The 15428-nt window shown below is 35.6% G+C and overlaps 4 protein-coding genes across 12 annotated transcripts; 2 read left to right on the top strand and 2 right to left on the bottom strand.

Annotated features, from left to right (window-relative positions):
• The first annotated feature begins 90 nt into the window (after window positions 1-90).
• On the top strand, window positions 91-1874 carry LOC140801807 (transcription factor bHLH153-like). Of its 4 annotated transcripts, none has more exons than XM_073157103.1 (6): window positions 91-330; window positions 752-925; window positions 1012-1080; window positions 1178-1243; window positions 1322-1369; window positions 1484-1874. In XM_073157103.1, exons 2-6 carry the CDS (start codon window positions 776-778, stop codon window positions 1607-1609), a joined length of 459 nt encoding a protein of 152 aa, XP_073013204.1. In that variant the 5' UTR covers window positions 91-330; window positions 752-775; the 3' UTR covers window positions 1610-1874. The 4 variants fall into 4 exon arrangements, with proteins under 4 accessions (XP_073013204.1, XP_073013206.1, XP_073013203.1 ...); XM_073157105.1 differs by having other exon boundaries at window positions 189-330; window positions 1015-1080; XM_073157102.1 differs by having other exon boundaries at window positions 189-330; window positions 1015-1080; window positions 1178-1369.
• A 2967-nt stretch (window positions 1875-4841) lies between these two features.
• Window positions 4842-9115, top strand: LOC140801869 (B-box zinc finger protein 24-like). Of its 4 annotated transcripts, none has more exons than XM_073157221.1 (4): window positions 4842-5041; window positions 5143-5477; window positions 8237-8545; window positions 8631-9115. In XM_073157221.1, the coding sequence occupies exons 2-4, from the start codon at window positions 5295-5297 to the stop codon at window positions 8865-8867; spliced, it is 729 nt and encodes a 242-aa protein (XP_073013322.1). In that variant the 5' UTR covers window positions 4842-5041; window positions 5143-5294; the 3' UTR covers window positions 8868-9115. The 4 variants fall into 4 exon arrangements, with proteins under 4 accessions (XP_073013322.1, XP_073013323.1, XP_073013321.1 ...); XM_073157222.1 differs by having other exon boundaries at window positions 4860-5041; window positions 5148-5477; window positions 8637-9115; XM_073157220.1 differs by having other exon boundaries at window positions 4864-5041; window positions 5148-5477.
• Window positions 9116-9489: 374 nt separating this feature from the next.
• On the bottom strand, window positions 9490-12516 carry LOC140801581 (two-component response regulator ORR41-like). Of its 3 annotated transcripts, none has more exons than XM_073156753.1 (5): window positions 12304-12516; window positions 10255-10318; window positions 10017-10163; window positions 9832-9951; window positions 9490-9733 (listed from the first exon to the last, which is right to left on the bottom strand). In XM_073156753.1, exons 1-5 carry the CDS (start codon window positions 12456-12458, stop codon window positions 9671-9673), a joined length of 549 nt encoding a protein of 182 aa, XP_073012854.1. In that variant the 5' UTR covers window positions 12459-12516; the 3' UTR covers window positions 9490-9670. The 3 variants fall into 3 exon arrangements, with proteins under 3 accessions (XP_073012854.1, XP_073012855.1, XP_073012856.1); XM_073156754.1 differs by having other exon boundaries at window positions 11219-12447; XM_073156755.1 differs by lacking the exon at window positions 12304-12516 and adding an exon at window positions 10454-11084.
• A 428-nt stretch (window positions 12517-12944) lies between these two features.
• Window positions 12945-13872, bottom strand: LOC140801582 (calmodulin-like protein 3). The gene has a single exon (XM_073156756.1). The coding sequence runs from the start codon at window positions 13656-13658 to the stop codon at window positions 13206-13208; it is 453 nt and encodes a 150-aa protein (XP_073012857.1). The 5' UTR covers window positions 13659-13872; the 3' UTR covers window positions 12945-13205.
• Window positions 13873-15428: the final 1556 nt, after the last annotated feature.

Below are 15428 nucleotides of genomic sequence, written 5' to 3'. Positions count from 1 at the left end.
TCTAGCAGCAGGAAGCATCCTTTGTCTTTGTCAGTGTAACTCAATCCAAATCCAAACACAATATAAAGTAGTAGCAAGTAACATTTTGCTACGCCAGATAGCATCATCTATTCATTTCTCAGGGCCCATTCCATGGTTGGATATTAGCTGTTAAACTCCATGAATTAAAGCTTATTCCACCAAGCTATCTATTGCCAACACCAATGGCTTCTTCTATAAAAGCCTGCTTCCATGTTCCATTACATATCCTTGAAACCTCCAAACTCTCTCTCTCTCTCTCTCTCTCTCTTTCTCTCTCTATCGATCAGGAATCGTATCCATCTGGTCAGGGTAAGTTATCACTTCTTTTATGCTAGGAAATAAGTAGTTGAAGACTATGATTTTCTATGTTATAGATTAAAATGCTAACTTGAAGCATAACTTATATATGCAACATTTTTATATATATGTAGCATTCTAAGCAATCAATCACTTTACTTTTGTTTAAGGGCAATAAGATGTATACCATGATACTTCTTCAGTTTGATTGTTATGTCTTCACAAATTTATATAGATCAATGAAGAAAGACAAGGTCCTTCACAAATAAAATCCAACTAAATATCTGTTTAGTATAAGAATCAAATACAAAATACAACTGACCAGAAGAAAAAAGAATTTCTTATGAACTGTGGTATTAAATGCAGCATTGTAGTTCATCAGAAATGACTAATTTTATCTTGGACTTAAAACTTGTTGCTAAAATGCTAACAGAGAAGATCTAGTTTCGACTAATTGATGATGATGATGATAGCGGGGTTCGTCGATCATAAACGAAGAAACCATGAAAGTTGCTTTGATAGCAGCATCAATTCCAGCACCACCAGTTATGGCAGTGTGAGAGCCAAGAAGCTGAGGACTGATGCAGAAGGCTCAACAAGTACTAAGGTTTGATTTAATATCCCTTTCTCTACAAGCTTATTATATAGGCATAGATCACTGATAAACAGTGTAATGCTGTTGTAACTAACAAGAAGGAGAGGAAGGACAAGATTGGAGAGAGGATTGCTGCACTGCAACAATTAGTCTCTCCTTTTGGAAAGGTTGGTAGCCTTTGATCAGTTAGTTGACTATCAGATATAAAAAAAAAAAATTGATCTCCTTTGAATGATTCATAACAGCTTTGTTTTATTTATGCAGTCAGATACAGCTTCAGTTCTCCAGGAAGCCTCTGGATACATTAAATTCCTCCATGATCAACTAAAGGTTCTACTACTCGTCTCATTTGTTCTTCTAGACCCAAAAAAGCTCAAGTTGTTATCTAATAGACTGTGGCATTCGCAGGTGTTGAGTGCTCCATATATGCGAACGACGATCGACAGTAAAGCGGAGGTAAGATTCTTTTAATTCTATTCCCCTTCTCAGTTTGAAGAACCGCAATTATTATAAATAGTTGGTGGATTTAAGCAGGCAGAATAATTTTCAATATCTGATTATGTGCTTCAGGAGGCTGAGTACTATAGTTTGCGAAATCGCGGTCTCTGTCTCATGCCAGTAGACACAACATTTGGAATTGCTCAAAGCAATGGTGCTGATTTATGGACACCAGTTGATTCAAGCAGGAATCCATGATCTTTATCTCCAAGATCACAACCTATGCATCAGTAGAGAAGAAGAGAATCAATGTGGATCATGTCAAAAATTTGCAGACACATCCATTATTCAGTCCTAACTTGAAGTCATATTCTTTCCTAACATAGAGATTTCATTCAAATCCAACTTGTAACAGCCTTAGTCACCTGAAATTATTATACATCTATCATGTGTGTCTTCCCTCCTATGTGTATATGTCCTTCATATGCCTATCTAATGAGCTATGTCTTAAAGTTTACAAACATTCATCTGGTGCCAATGTTTTCCAAGTACTAAATTATTATGTTTGTTATGAACTACAACATTTTTCTTTTGACAAAAAAAAAAAAAAAACACCACATTTTTTCTGTTATATATTACAATAACAATTTAGCTATAGTTACATAAAATCATAGGAAGAGAAGAAACTCTTCTTGCTAGGTTGGAAATTGCAAAGCATCATGTTTGTAAAGACAACATGAGTAACAGTACTGCTGACATAATTTCTCATTCAGAACAATGAACTGAAATGGATATAAAACAAGTAATGAGATAACCAAAAAAGAGTGTAAACTTGATCCAAATATGTAAAGATAATATGCAGAAGCTTCGGAATAGAAAATGATAAGGCTTGGCGAGATCAAGCCATAACGAAACAACAATATATATCATACCTTCTTTAACGCACGCTGGAAATTATAAAATGCAAACGATGGCCCGAAAAGAAGATTGTTTGCAGCCATCTGATGCATAAATTTCCTGCAGTGTTGGGTACTTGGTAGTTCATGAGTGGATCAAATCAAGAAAAAGGATAAATTTGTGCACTTGGAGCATTAGATGATCTGGTGCCATTAGTTTCAAGCAACTTGGCAATTGGCATTTTGGCACCACAAACTTCTAGTTTGCCAAACTAAAGCTCTCATCCATGGCAAACAAGGACCACATTACCACAACTCCATAGTGCACATAAGCAATCAAAATCCCATAAATTTTGTAATAAATGCACCAAATGCAAACAAATGGCTTGACCCAATAGACTTCCACACCCATTAAATTATCAAATAAATCAGGAGAAAGAAATTGTAAGTTTTTGTGGGGTGGCCAATTGAGCATATACTTTTCCACTATTTCTTTAAGATAATTTGGAAGCCCTTGTTGTAATTTCTAGCTTTCCTTACAACTTCTTATGCTTTATATGCTTTTATTATCACTAATACCTTGACATATTTATCCTTTTCTTTTATTAATTAAAAAGTAGCATGAATCAAAGTTAAATGGCAATTACTGAAATAATTAATTTTGAAAATAGAAATACTTAAAATTTTACCCTCTACCCCTCACTCTTTCCCTTAAAAGAAAATAGTTCTTAGAGCATTTAAAGTTGTATATATGACAATCAAGTAAACATTTTTTTAACGGTGTTAATTCACCAATTATTCTAAAACTTAAGCTATTATAGAACGGTGAATTTTTATGTTTCATATTTTAATACTCCACCTCACTTATAAGTTTAAAGACATTTAGGTAAGCCCAGAAAGTGAGTTTGACTTAAACGGATGGATGTTTTATATTTTTAAACAATGACTTAGTAAGATTTAAACTTAGGGCTTTTGATTATATTAACTCACCAATTACTAAAAGCTTAAGCTGTTAAAGAACATTAGTTATTATATTTTACATAAATAAAGTAACAAGTAATAGAAGAGATATTTAGAAAGTGGTATGCAATTGATTTGATGAGTTAATATGTCACAAAAAATAAATGAGGAGAGTTTACACATAATAATCCCTAATAAAATTAGAAAGATTGGTATGTTCTTATATAACTTCTTTAATTTTTTTTTCTCATACGTTGGTTGGTGGGTATTATTAAAATTCAAGCATATACCAAATTATAAGCAGCAGATAAAGTAAAAATAAAATGTTTTTACTTATTACATGCTGCCAAATACCCAAACTGCAAGAAGATTTTGCAAATGAGGCCCTAGGAGAAGGAATAATTGTTCCTACAATGCAACAAACTAACAAAGTTGTTAGACTAGTCCAGCATAAATAGGTGCAGTAGACAAATAATATTATGGTTAGGGTTAAGGTTAGGGTTAGGGTGTAAAACTCGGTTCACTTAACTTCGAGTCGAGTCTAATTCAAGCCTAATTAACCTGTTTGAATCAAGCTTGATTTAAGATTGAATTATAAGACTCAACTAAAATATAAATTAATATTATATATATAAATTGAAGTTTTATCGAGCTGAGCCAGAATAGGTAGGCCTGTGATTATTAAACGTTTTAACTCGAGCCCGAACCGAGTCAATTTCAAGCTGAATTCGAGCAGCTCGATTATTTTAAAGATAGAACTAGTCACAATGAAGAGGTCACTAAAGTACAAGGATTCTGTTGCAAGAGGGATGTTGCTATTATGAGCACATAATTAGCTTTGCAAAAAGGGGACATAGGTTTACCTAATTGCAAATCAATTCCTCTCTTTTGTTTCCATTAATTAGACTTAGTAGGCCATGAATTAAAACATATACGTATCTAAGAAAGAATATTAAATTTGCTAACAAGACAGAGGAAATCAATCCTTAGTCCTTAAAAATTGGAGGTTATATATATATATTTATTCTCTTCGTGCAAAAGAAGCCTCACATGTTGACTTGTTATAATGGACTTAAAAGGTGATGTTAATGCTACTTGGGGAATCTCATTTCATAATCATTAACAAAGGAAAATTTTAAAATAATACCATACATTATTAGTGATTTTATTATTAGTGATTTGTAATCCCACCCTTATGGTAAAATATGATAAAAATAATAATAATTGCATTCTTAACGAGAGATGTTTAAGTGCTTAAATTAAAGAAAAAGAAACTGGAGACATAGATTATAAATAATCGAAAGACAGAGTGTTAATCATAAAATTATTAAAGTATAAAATATTATTCAGAAAAAAAATTCTTAATAAATTAGAAAGATCAAGTGGCTTTCCACCATTCCCAAAAGGCTAAGACTCATACCTCCATAATTTACCATATCTTCTTAATAAATTATTACCATATCTCCCTAATTTATATATATATATATATATATATATAAATCATCCAATTCCAAATGAGTTGAAACCCATACCTCTGCTATGACTAATGTTGGCATGCACATGCATGCATGATGCATGTAGTCATGTAGGCCCCCACCATATTATTTAATTTGCAGTTGAGGAGAAGACCCTCCAAGGCCACAACTTTCCCCAAGCACTCTCACAGCCACAAGTTCTAAGGCTTCCCCACTTGCCTCCAATCTCCTCTCTCAATTAAAGCTACCACCAAGATGCAGAGGATCACAGATACAGGAGATCTATCCTCGCCCCCCTCCCCTTCCACACCATTGCGACGGCCCAATCAAATCCCTTCCTCTAGATTTCCCCTCCTCAGGTATGTCCTCATTCCTTGCTCACCCTTGTTCTTATCTGAGTTGTATTGCCTTTTTTACTTGCTTTTGCTCATGTGGGTCATCTTATATTTGCTCAAATTAGTATAGTTTTAGCTTCTTGCTGGGAAAGGAACCGTTCAAGTGTCTTGTTGGACCGCATAGTGTGCATGTTTGAGAGAAAGGAGGAATTTTTAATAGGTTTGCAGTAAGTAGATTGATTTGGGGGAGAAAGGTTTAGGTAGAAGAGATTGAGAGATGAAGATCCAGTGTGATGTTTGTGAGAAGGCGCCGGCGAGCGTGATATGCTGCGCTGACGAGGCGGCGCTCTGCGTGAGCTGCGATGTCGAGATCCATGCGGCGAATAAGCTCGCAAGCAAGCACCAGAGGCTTCTCCTGGAGTGCCTCTCCAACAAGCTCCCTCGCTGTGATATTTGCCAGGTAGGTTATATTCCATGACTCAATCCCTTTAGTTTCTTCTTGATTCTAATTTGACGTTTTCTTTCTGCTTACTTGTTGTTACTTAATGCTTGCAAAACAAATTGAAAGCTTTGAGGTGTGCCTATAAGATTTTCATATGGATGGGGTTCAATTACCATCATTTCTTGCTATGCTTGGCAATGTTTTTTCTAATTTTGTCTCCACAATTTATTGGTGAAGCTACCAGAATTAAATTCTACTTGGTCCAAACCATTGATCAGTCCTAACTAAATCATCATGATTAATGAACAAAGATCCATTTGTAATCAAATCATACTATGGAAGAAAGCAACAATCTTCAGATATATGCACAAGAGATGTGCATGTCTATGAAAAAACAATCTTCACTTATCTATCCTTCAAGTGCTGCGGTTAAATGTATGATTTTGCTTGCTGTTCTGCATATATAAAATGATACCTACACATTGATACAAGAGATATTTCACCAAGTATAGGATGGTTGGTTCATTTTTGTAGCTTCTTCTATTTGCAAAAGACTATAAGTTATTTCAACTTATACAAGAGATGCTTGTTGACCAGTAGCTCTGGATAATCATGTAAGATGATGTTAACACATGCGGAAATGTTTTGAAGTGTTAGGTATGAAAACTCGCCTTGATTCCTTGATAAGCTAGGAAATAAGAACACACTGCACATTATGAGTACCTCACTCTTTCGCTGCCTCATCTCTTCTATTTGCTTGATCCCCCACCTTGTTCCTTTCACTTCTCCTTTCGGCAATTGGCTTCCATCCGTTTTTGCCATCTCACTTCTGCAGTAAAACCCTAAATTTAGCCTGTTGATAGGTTAGTAAAATAGACGAGTTCTGATCTCTTCGTTATTCCTTTATATAACTTGCTGTTACAAATCATGCAAGATGTGATGCATTGGTGATTGGACAGTTAATATGGTTGCTGCCATTTAGTTGGACCTATTAACTTCGGAACTACTGAATGATTTCCAAGGGTTTCTCACTTATTTCTGTTGTCAAACATTCTCTATCTTTCATAGCTCAGCTGAATGACTGTAGCTTTATAATTCTCTCTCTAGTTCCTATAATTTACCTCTCCAGTACCAACTAAAAGTACCCTAGTGATGCACCTAATTGACGAGATAATCTGAAACTGTGTAGATATGCTCATTGGAAATATCAGTGTAATCATTTATCATACATCAATGTCATTCCACCCACCCCTCTGTCTCTCTGTGGCATAAAGAAAGTAATTAGTGATGATAGTAATATATAAATTTCAAAATAGAGTAAATTTTTCTTTCAAGTATGAAAAAATTGACATATGTGAATCCTTAGGTATGCTATGATACAAATTAAAAAACGTAATAAACATCCTAAGAGATGAAATATATTACATGCCATCGATAATAATATGCAGAAAATAAAGTATGAAAAGATAATCACAAATACACAATTTTTAATATAAAAAAAACCCTAAACTAAATAAAAAACTACGGATCCAAACTTAGATAAGAATCAATTACTAAAACTTATAAGTTATAACAGTTAATAATAAACTTACAGATCACTCGACGATTTTTATGACTCAATTTATACCAACCTTGCTCGATAGACCTCGCGATACGCTGCTTTGTGTGATAAGTTTTCAAACCTCAGTGACTCTAGAGATTGATCATTTCGTCTCAGTGAACTTTGAGACATAGTTCTTCTAGATCTGATGTAGATACGTAGAGTTGAGACAATTCAACACATTTCATCTAAAACTAAGAAATAATCTCCAATGGCCTCCAAAATATGATCACAAGACGATGATAGATAGTTTCTCTTAGATTAAAACCCATTTGCATACTTCTTAGAAATAAGGTAGAATATTCCTTGAAAGATTTTTTATGGATTCTCTTAGAGATAAAGTGGATTATTCTTTCAAAAAAATTTCATTAATTCTCTTAGAGATAAGATGAATACCTCTTGAAAAGATTTTTCATGGATTCCCACAAATTCTCTTAGAGATAAAATAAAAAAATCTTCAAACAAATTTCAGGAAGTAACAGATTTTATTAAGATTTTACGATCCCATTTGAATGCACTTGAATGCTTGACTTAAATCTACAGAACTGTCTCTGTAGATCAGAAAGAAAGTAACCAGCAGCAGAAGAGCAATACTTTGTTTGATTTGTTGTGTAAAATTTCTCTCCGAGCTGAAGTTCATACCAGTATAACATATAGAACAAAATATGACACTACATAATAGCCACTTGAACAGAAGTTATGAAATAAAGATCAGACATTGTATATGTCTGGTAAAAGAACTTCAATTCCTCGAATCACCCATTACATAAAGACAAACTTGGTCTGCTATATGCATCTAGTTACTATGATGAATAAGATCATAAAGTGAAGTTTCAGAACCATAAAATTGAACTTTCCACCATAACCAATGGATAATTGTACACATAAAAGAGGGATTAAGGTGCTATCTCGAGCCTCTTTGAAGGATAAAGATTGTTTAGTTAATTGAGCATTGCATTTAGTCATTAGCTTGTATGCAAGCTAAACCAAAGTTAAAGTTTCTGATTTCCAACCCTTGTAATAAATTTTGTATACCTTATGCAGTTAAGTACATTGCCAATTAGCCATAACTATCTTAAATCTGCAATTATTTTTCTTTTCTGCAGCCTGCGGGCATATCATTCATGGTAGTTTAAGCCCCATTTTCAATTTTCCTCTTTCATATACTACTTGCCAGGAGAAGGCAGCTTTTATTTTCTGTGTTGAGGATAGAGCCCTTTTCTGCCGTGAGTGCGATGAGCCCATCCATGTCCCTGGAACACTGTCTGGAGATCACCAACGTTATCTAGCTACTGGAATTCGCGTGGGTCTGAGCTCAGCATGCAATAATGACTCAGAGAAATGCCACACTGAGCCACCTAAGAGCAGCCCACCCCTCCTTGTGCCGAAAAATCCTGCAGCACAACAAGCTCCTCCACCTTTGACGCCCTCATCTTGGGCTGTGGATGACTTCCTGCAGTTGTCAGACTATGAATCTAGCAACAAAGTAAGTGCATTAAATATTTCATCAGTACATCGGAACTCTTCTGTCAAGCAGTTCTGTGTGATTTTGATATGGTTGCTACATTTAGTTTCAGAAGGAGTCTTCTCTTGGCTTTGGAGAATTGGACTGGTTTGCCGACATTGGTCTCTTCCAAGACCAAATGCCAAAGGCAACGCTTACAGCAGCTGAAGTCCCTGAGCTCCGCACCTCACAGTCATTCAGCTCCAACTTCCACAGACCCAGCAAATCCAGCATGCCTTTCAAGAAGCCTAGAATCGAGCTCTCTGATGATGAGGAGTTCTTCGTTGTCCCAGATCTTGGATAAAATTGAAGCTTGCATGTGCTTCTGTTATGACTGTTATTGCCATACTATTATTATCTGTTAAATTGTAAGCTTAGCCCACATACTTAATTTGCGAGGCAGCTAATGTTCGGTATTTTGGATTTATGTTACTTTTAGAGTTTCCTATGAATCTCTGAAAGTTGTGTCTAAAGAGTTACTCAGCATTTCTAAGTATGTAAGTACATATATATAAATATATAGGATATAAAACCATATATACTTGTGAGATATATGATCGAATGGCAGTTTCAGTTTCCTGACAGTAATTTTCACTCTGCCTAATATTAGTGTATGCATAGGTTCCCTAATATGCTCGTCAAGGTTTCAGAATTTAGATACTCTTCTCTCTTCAGAACTATGCCAGCTGATAATTTGGCTGAAATGGTGAATTCAATGACCCAAATGTAGTGTTGCGAGTTGAAACAATCAAAATGTACAGAAAATTCAGTACTCATGCTTTGAGCTTCGTACTTTGCAGTTAGATTTATGAGGTTAAAATTGGATTCTATAGTTTAAACGGAATTATCCTTTAATTACAACAAAAAGATGAGATAATTATCAGAAGAGAGTAGAGAAGATAGAAGAAACTTTTAACACACCCAAGTAATAAACATATTCCCATTCAAATCACAATGCAAACTTTTTACACTCTTGACAAGATATACACCACCAACTTCTATCCACATTGTCTTCCTACTCTTTTAACTCATCCAAACAAAACATCACCTTGTAGTGTACAACAAAAGCCATGCATTTACATCTCAAAACCAAACAGGTTTAATCCCCTAATCACCATGGTTTAATCCATACTTAGCAAGAATATGAGCAAGTTTGCCTCTTGAAAGTGGCTGCACACAACACCCATTTAAAGAAACGTTTCAATTCTAACAAACAACTAAAACACCAATATTTATGATGACAAAATAATTGAAAACAAAATCTATACCTTTGAGAGGAAATCATCAGCTCCTGCCTGGATGAAGAGATCTCTATCAGACTGCAAGCTATTTCCCGACAACGCGACGATCGGCGTCGAAACTCCTAACGATCTCATCTGTCTCGTGGCCTACAAAGACTTCCAATATTAACATCAAGCCTTCAACTATAAGATGGTTAGAAGAACAATTAAACCTCATGGCCATCCATGATAGGCATCTCCTTATCCATGAGAATAAGGTCATAAGCCCTTCCTTCGCGGATAAAGTCCACCGCCGCCTTCCCGTTATCCGCCTCCTCTATCCTCACGTTCAACTCTCCCAGTAGCCTTCTCACCACCACCTTCATAAGAAATCAAATCAATCCAAGTATGAGAATAGAATCATACACAGAGGTTATTGAAACAACTTATCCAAAACAAAGTAATTCATACTCTATTGATCTCGTTATCCTCGACGAGAAGAACCTTGCAGGTTGATGCATCCATGGCTACGTAGCTAAGAAGTTGTACACATCTTATTAGTTATCTTTTAATGGCGAAGGAGAGCAATTGAGGTGCTTCAAAACTCTTTGTTCTTCTACTATGTAAGTTAAGGGGGGTGTTAGTGTTCAAGTTTGGGGGTGTCACGTACTATTAATAGAGGTTCGTTTTCCATTTTAAGGATAGTGAGCTCACTAAGAGTTCTTTTGACCAAACTAGCCTTCTCTCAAACTTTATTTATCGAAATGGATCGCACCCAAATTTTATACTAAAATGGGTACTATGTTCTATTATAGAATTAAAACTCCAAATATATTTTTTAGAAAATAACGAAACAATGGACAAAATTTAAAATTAAAATTTAGAGTAGGGATCCCAATTGCATATAAAAAACATCGACGTTATTTCAACCCATAGATCTTTTACATATCTTCATAATGATATATTTTATGACCAACGTAGATAACTAAGAATAAAGTTACGACGCTCTAAGTTTTTTTCTTTATATTTTTACATATATCTCTTCGTTTGAAGTATAATTAAGATTCAATCAAAATCACTGTATTTATTTCTCTATCATCTTTGTAATTACATTTCATACGTCTAAAATGGACTATTGCTTAAGAAGTTATGATCTTCAAAACTAAATAGTTTAACTTCTTAATAACACATAGAACAGTTTAACATTTTAAACTATTCATCATTTTTTTTAAATAAAAAAATACTAATAAAATCAATATTATTACTTAGAAGATAAGACGCCAAACTCACCCAAAAGTAAAATGTTAAACTTATTAGCATTTTATGGATGGCTATAGCAAATTAAAACCCTTTCTAATATTAAGTTTGGGGCCTCGAAATAAATCTATTTTGGTAAATAAAGTTTGGTAGACGGCTAGTTTGGTCAAAAACTTACTCTAAGAAAGTGAAGCTCATGTTTCAGGGGCGGCATACGTGGCTTCTTCCTGGCCGTTGGATGGGGGCCAATGGCCTCCAGACATGAGCAGCAAAATGGGGAGGCCCAGAATGGAAATTGGTTAGTAGGAGACGAAATGGAACTAATACACTGTAGTGGGTCTTTTTAGAAATATAATGTGCTCTATTTAAGAACTTTTGTGGTTAGAACCCTCTATATTTTATCACTTTTAAATTAGATCCTCCATTTTCCTAGGTTAGATTAGATTTAATAACAATTTGAGTGGAAAATATTATTTTAGATGTGGTAATGTGAGTTTTAGGTGACTTCTAGTCCACGTGGATGCTATACGACGAGCATGCCCAGTAAAATTATTTTGGAAGATAGCAAATTTGTTTAATAAAATATACTAATTTGATGAGCCGTTATTGAACTCTTAGTGTAAATAAAATTACTGACTCAAACAATGATTTTATATTTTTCTTTGTTATAATATTTTTTAAGTGTCGGAGATTGTAATACACGTGGACACATTTGCTTATTATATAGATTATACGCAACGGCTCTAATTTCATTCAAAATTTAATACAAAGCTGCATATTATTATAACATATATTATTAAAGTCATTAGATGCATGCGGTTGATGTACCTAAAGAGACTTGCATCAAATCTATTCAAACGCTGCGAGATAATTTAGAATTACACCGTAAAAGAGGTAAAAATTTCATGTTCCATAATAATAAAGGTTACAACCTCAAAAGTCAAAACCAAATAAATTATTATTTTTATCTTTTTTACGAAAACATTCTCCTTTTGGCATAAAAATATAAGAATATACCTTCTAAAGTTGTCAAAATAATAATAATAAACATTTTTTTCACAATAAGCTCGACATGGCAGTATTTGACCTCCTACTCCACTTATAAGCAACTATTTCCATCTGACTAAATCTTTGTGGGCCAAATAAGATCAAAGAGCAACACTAAACTCCTCGTAAAACCTACATAATTATTCACCTCACTCCCATAATGGTGAGAATGGAGAAAGAAGAAGAATAGCAACTACTAAGAGAGGAATGGATCACCTCGGATTGTGATGCCATTGGGAAAGTGGAAAGGAGGAAGAGATGCCACTGTTCATCATGTGCTTCTCCTTCTCCTTCTCCTTCTCCTTCCTTCTTCCTTCTCCTTCTTCTCCACTCTTGTTATTTCCTCCATTTGTCATGGCTTCCACCGCCATCTCTCTACGCTATGCTATTCTCTTCTCTTACTTTAACTATCTTCCTATCTATCTATCTTTCTATGCTCTATCTATATCTATATCTATATCTATATATATATATATATATGAGAGAGAGAGAGAGAGAGAGAGAGAGAGAGAGAGGAGGGATACTAAAATGGGATGGATTGGGTGGTTGAAGCCAAGATTGCGTTTGGCCCAAGAAACACGTCCAGATAACCAAATCTCCATAGTTTACGAAGAAACACCATGATAACTTATACTGTACGTCTTATATAAGTATAATAATATTGGGGTATAGAACGTATTCTAAAGTAAACGCTCCCTTGGGGTTATTCTTAGATCTTAAAAGTCATGTGATGCAACTTAAATCTCTGGTTAGCATTCAAAAACATTATCATTATGATGAATCATATGTGACTCTAACATATACTCCATTTCCAAGTTTGAGATGTTTCCTTTCTCAAAGAAAGAGATGCCAACCTATAAATTACTAACAAAAAATTGATTCAAGAAAAGAAAGAGAAGAACAACATGAATATTGCAATCCAATAAAAATCCAAAACTATATAAAGCACACAGAATGTATATAATTGGAGTTCTTCACCACTCTCCAGATTAACACCAACCCACCCCCTCTCTCTCTCTCTCTCTCTCTCTCTCACACACACACACATTAATATCTACATCTCCTGCAAGAAAGCTTTTTTTTTTCTCTCTCTCTCTTTCTGTTGTAATAAATTGTTCTTATCCGAGTGCGGCGAATCCTCCACCTCTCATCATCTGCTTAAACTCCTTGAAATTGACCATCCCGTCGCCGTCCTTGTCCACCTTGTGTATCATCCTCCGGCAATCCTCGACGGTCCTCCCTTGCTTCAGCCCCAGCGACGCGAGCACCGAGCGCAGCTCCTCGACGGTGATGAACCCGTCGCCGTTCTGGTCGAACACGTTGAACGCCTCCCGCATGTCCTCCTCCTCGTCCCTCTCGTCCATGATGGTCTGGTACAGCGACCCGAACTCGTCGATGTCGATGCACCCGTCGCCGTTTACGTCGATCTTGTCGATCATCGCCATGAGCTCCTTCTCCGGGATGTCGATCCCTAATTTCTCCAGCGAATCGCCCAATTCCTTCTTCGTGATCCGCCCGTCGCCGTTGCGGTCGAACATCTGGAAGACCCGCTTCAACTCCGTCGGATCCATCTCCGAGTTCGCCAGAATTGGAGAAGATCAGGAAGGGAACAAGATCCCAAAATGAAAATTAAAAATTAAAAATAAAAAAGATTAGGAGGAGAAGGAACGTGACGACGATAATTAGGGCGGTGGGGAGAATTTTTTGGGGGGAGATTTTAGTGGTCGAGAGGAAGAGACGTTCTTGTCTTCTTTCCGGAATTGCTCTTTTGTCACGTCGTGGGGTGGGGGGTGGGGGGGGTGGGAGGAGGGGAAAAGGGAAAGAAGCGCGTAGAGCCGAAGATTACCTTTTAATAAAGTTTCCACCGACCGTTGGAATTCGCTACGGATGGTGAGATCCGATTGACACGTGGACGAAATATGATGATGATGATGACAGGTTCTTAGAGATCTGAGTGATGAACCAACCCCCCCTATTTTTTAGTTTAGGGTTTTCTTTCTCTTTTTCTTTTGAAAAGAAATTTGTATTTTAACACACATATCAACCACTCCATTTTTTAGGGCTTAATAAATTTTGTTTTATTTTTTAATCGTTAATGAGCTCGAAGGTTAAATATAGACGATAAAGAGCTGTTACTCTCTAGATATAGAGGTACTTAGGTTTTACTAAGTTTTTAATCTATATAGTAAGCTGCCTGGTCTTGATCATAGAGAATGTGCCTACCAACTCTACTAGAAATGGTTGATATAAATTTTATTTCTTTTCCTCTAAGCTTAAAATCTAAGAGTAAGAGAGATCAACTTGGATTCCCCAAAAATTATAGTTCTTTCTCATCTAGTCTCTTAGCTTGGGTGTGGGTAAAAAATTTTAGTAATGGTATTTTAGGTTTTGGTAGACTCATCTTTGAGATAAAAGATATTTTGGGTTGAATAAGACATTTTGATAATATGTTTAGTCAAGTTAATTTAGTAGTCCGGTTAAATTTAGTTAATAGAACTAACAACATGATATTTTATATATATATATATATGATGAGAGAGAAATATCTAAATAAAGATGTATCAACAACTAATTTGATCAAGGCACCGCCAAACATGGTTGCAATTGTGCTAGGCAAAAGTTGTTGTGACAATGAGGGAAAGTGATAATGGCACAACAATACAGAGAGAGCACTCCGCTACCTCCAAAAACCCTTGCCAGAATCAAGGGACGATAGAGATGCTGAGTGTAGCAACGATGCGACAAAGGTGGCGAATTTATGAGAGAGAGCGCATGGGCGATAGGAGAAGCAAGATATGACCTAGTGATGGAGGAGCAATGCGATGAGTTAGCAGAGCAAAGACGCATTAGCGAAAGAGGGGGCATGATGTGGTTGGAGCTCTCGGCACACAGTAAGTCAGCCAAACAAGAAAGGAGAAAGGGGTGGAGTCTTGCCCATTAAGAAATCCGAGGACCACATAAAATGGATAGGATGTTAGAGAAAGAGGAAAATAAAAGGAGAGAATAAAAATGGAGAAAAAGAGAAAAATGAAGGAAAAGAGAGGAGCTAAAACTGTCTGTGAGAGGAAAAGCATGCCACCGAATCTTAGTAAAACTAAAGCCGGTGCAATCTAAAGTATTCTCGAGAAAATAATTTTGGAGAAATTTGAATGTTGACCATGATATTTTAGACTACTATTGTAGAAGTTCGAGCGAGAGAAAATGACGACGATATTTCAAATATTTTAAAAGATAAATTTAGCATATTTTAAGAGAAAACTTTTCTTTAAATACTGTTTTGTTAAAGATTGGTTTACTTTATGTTAACTTAGAGATGGGATGTTAATCAAAAAAATTTATAA

The sequence above is a fragment of the Typha latifolia genome, chromosome 15 (assembly GCF_019914945.1).
Source record: "Typha latifolia isolate L0001 chromosome 15, TyphaL0001v2, whole genome shotgun sequence".
NCBI lineage: Eukaryota > Viridiplantae > Streptophyta > Magnoliopsida > Poales > Typhaceae > Typha > Typha latifolia.
The sequence above is the reverse complement of the archived record's forward strand: the minus strand, read 5'-3'. Positions and strand labels throughout refer to the sequence as shown.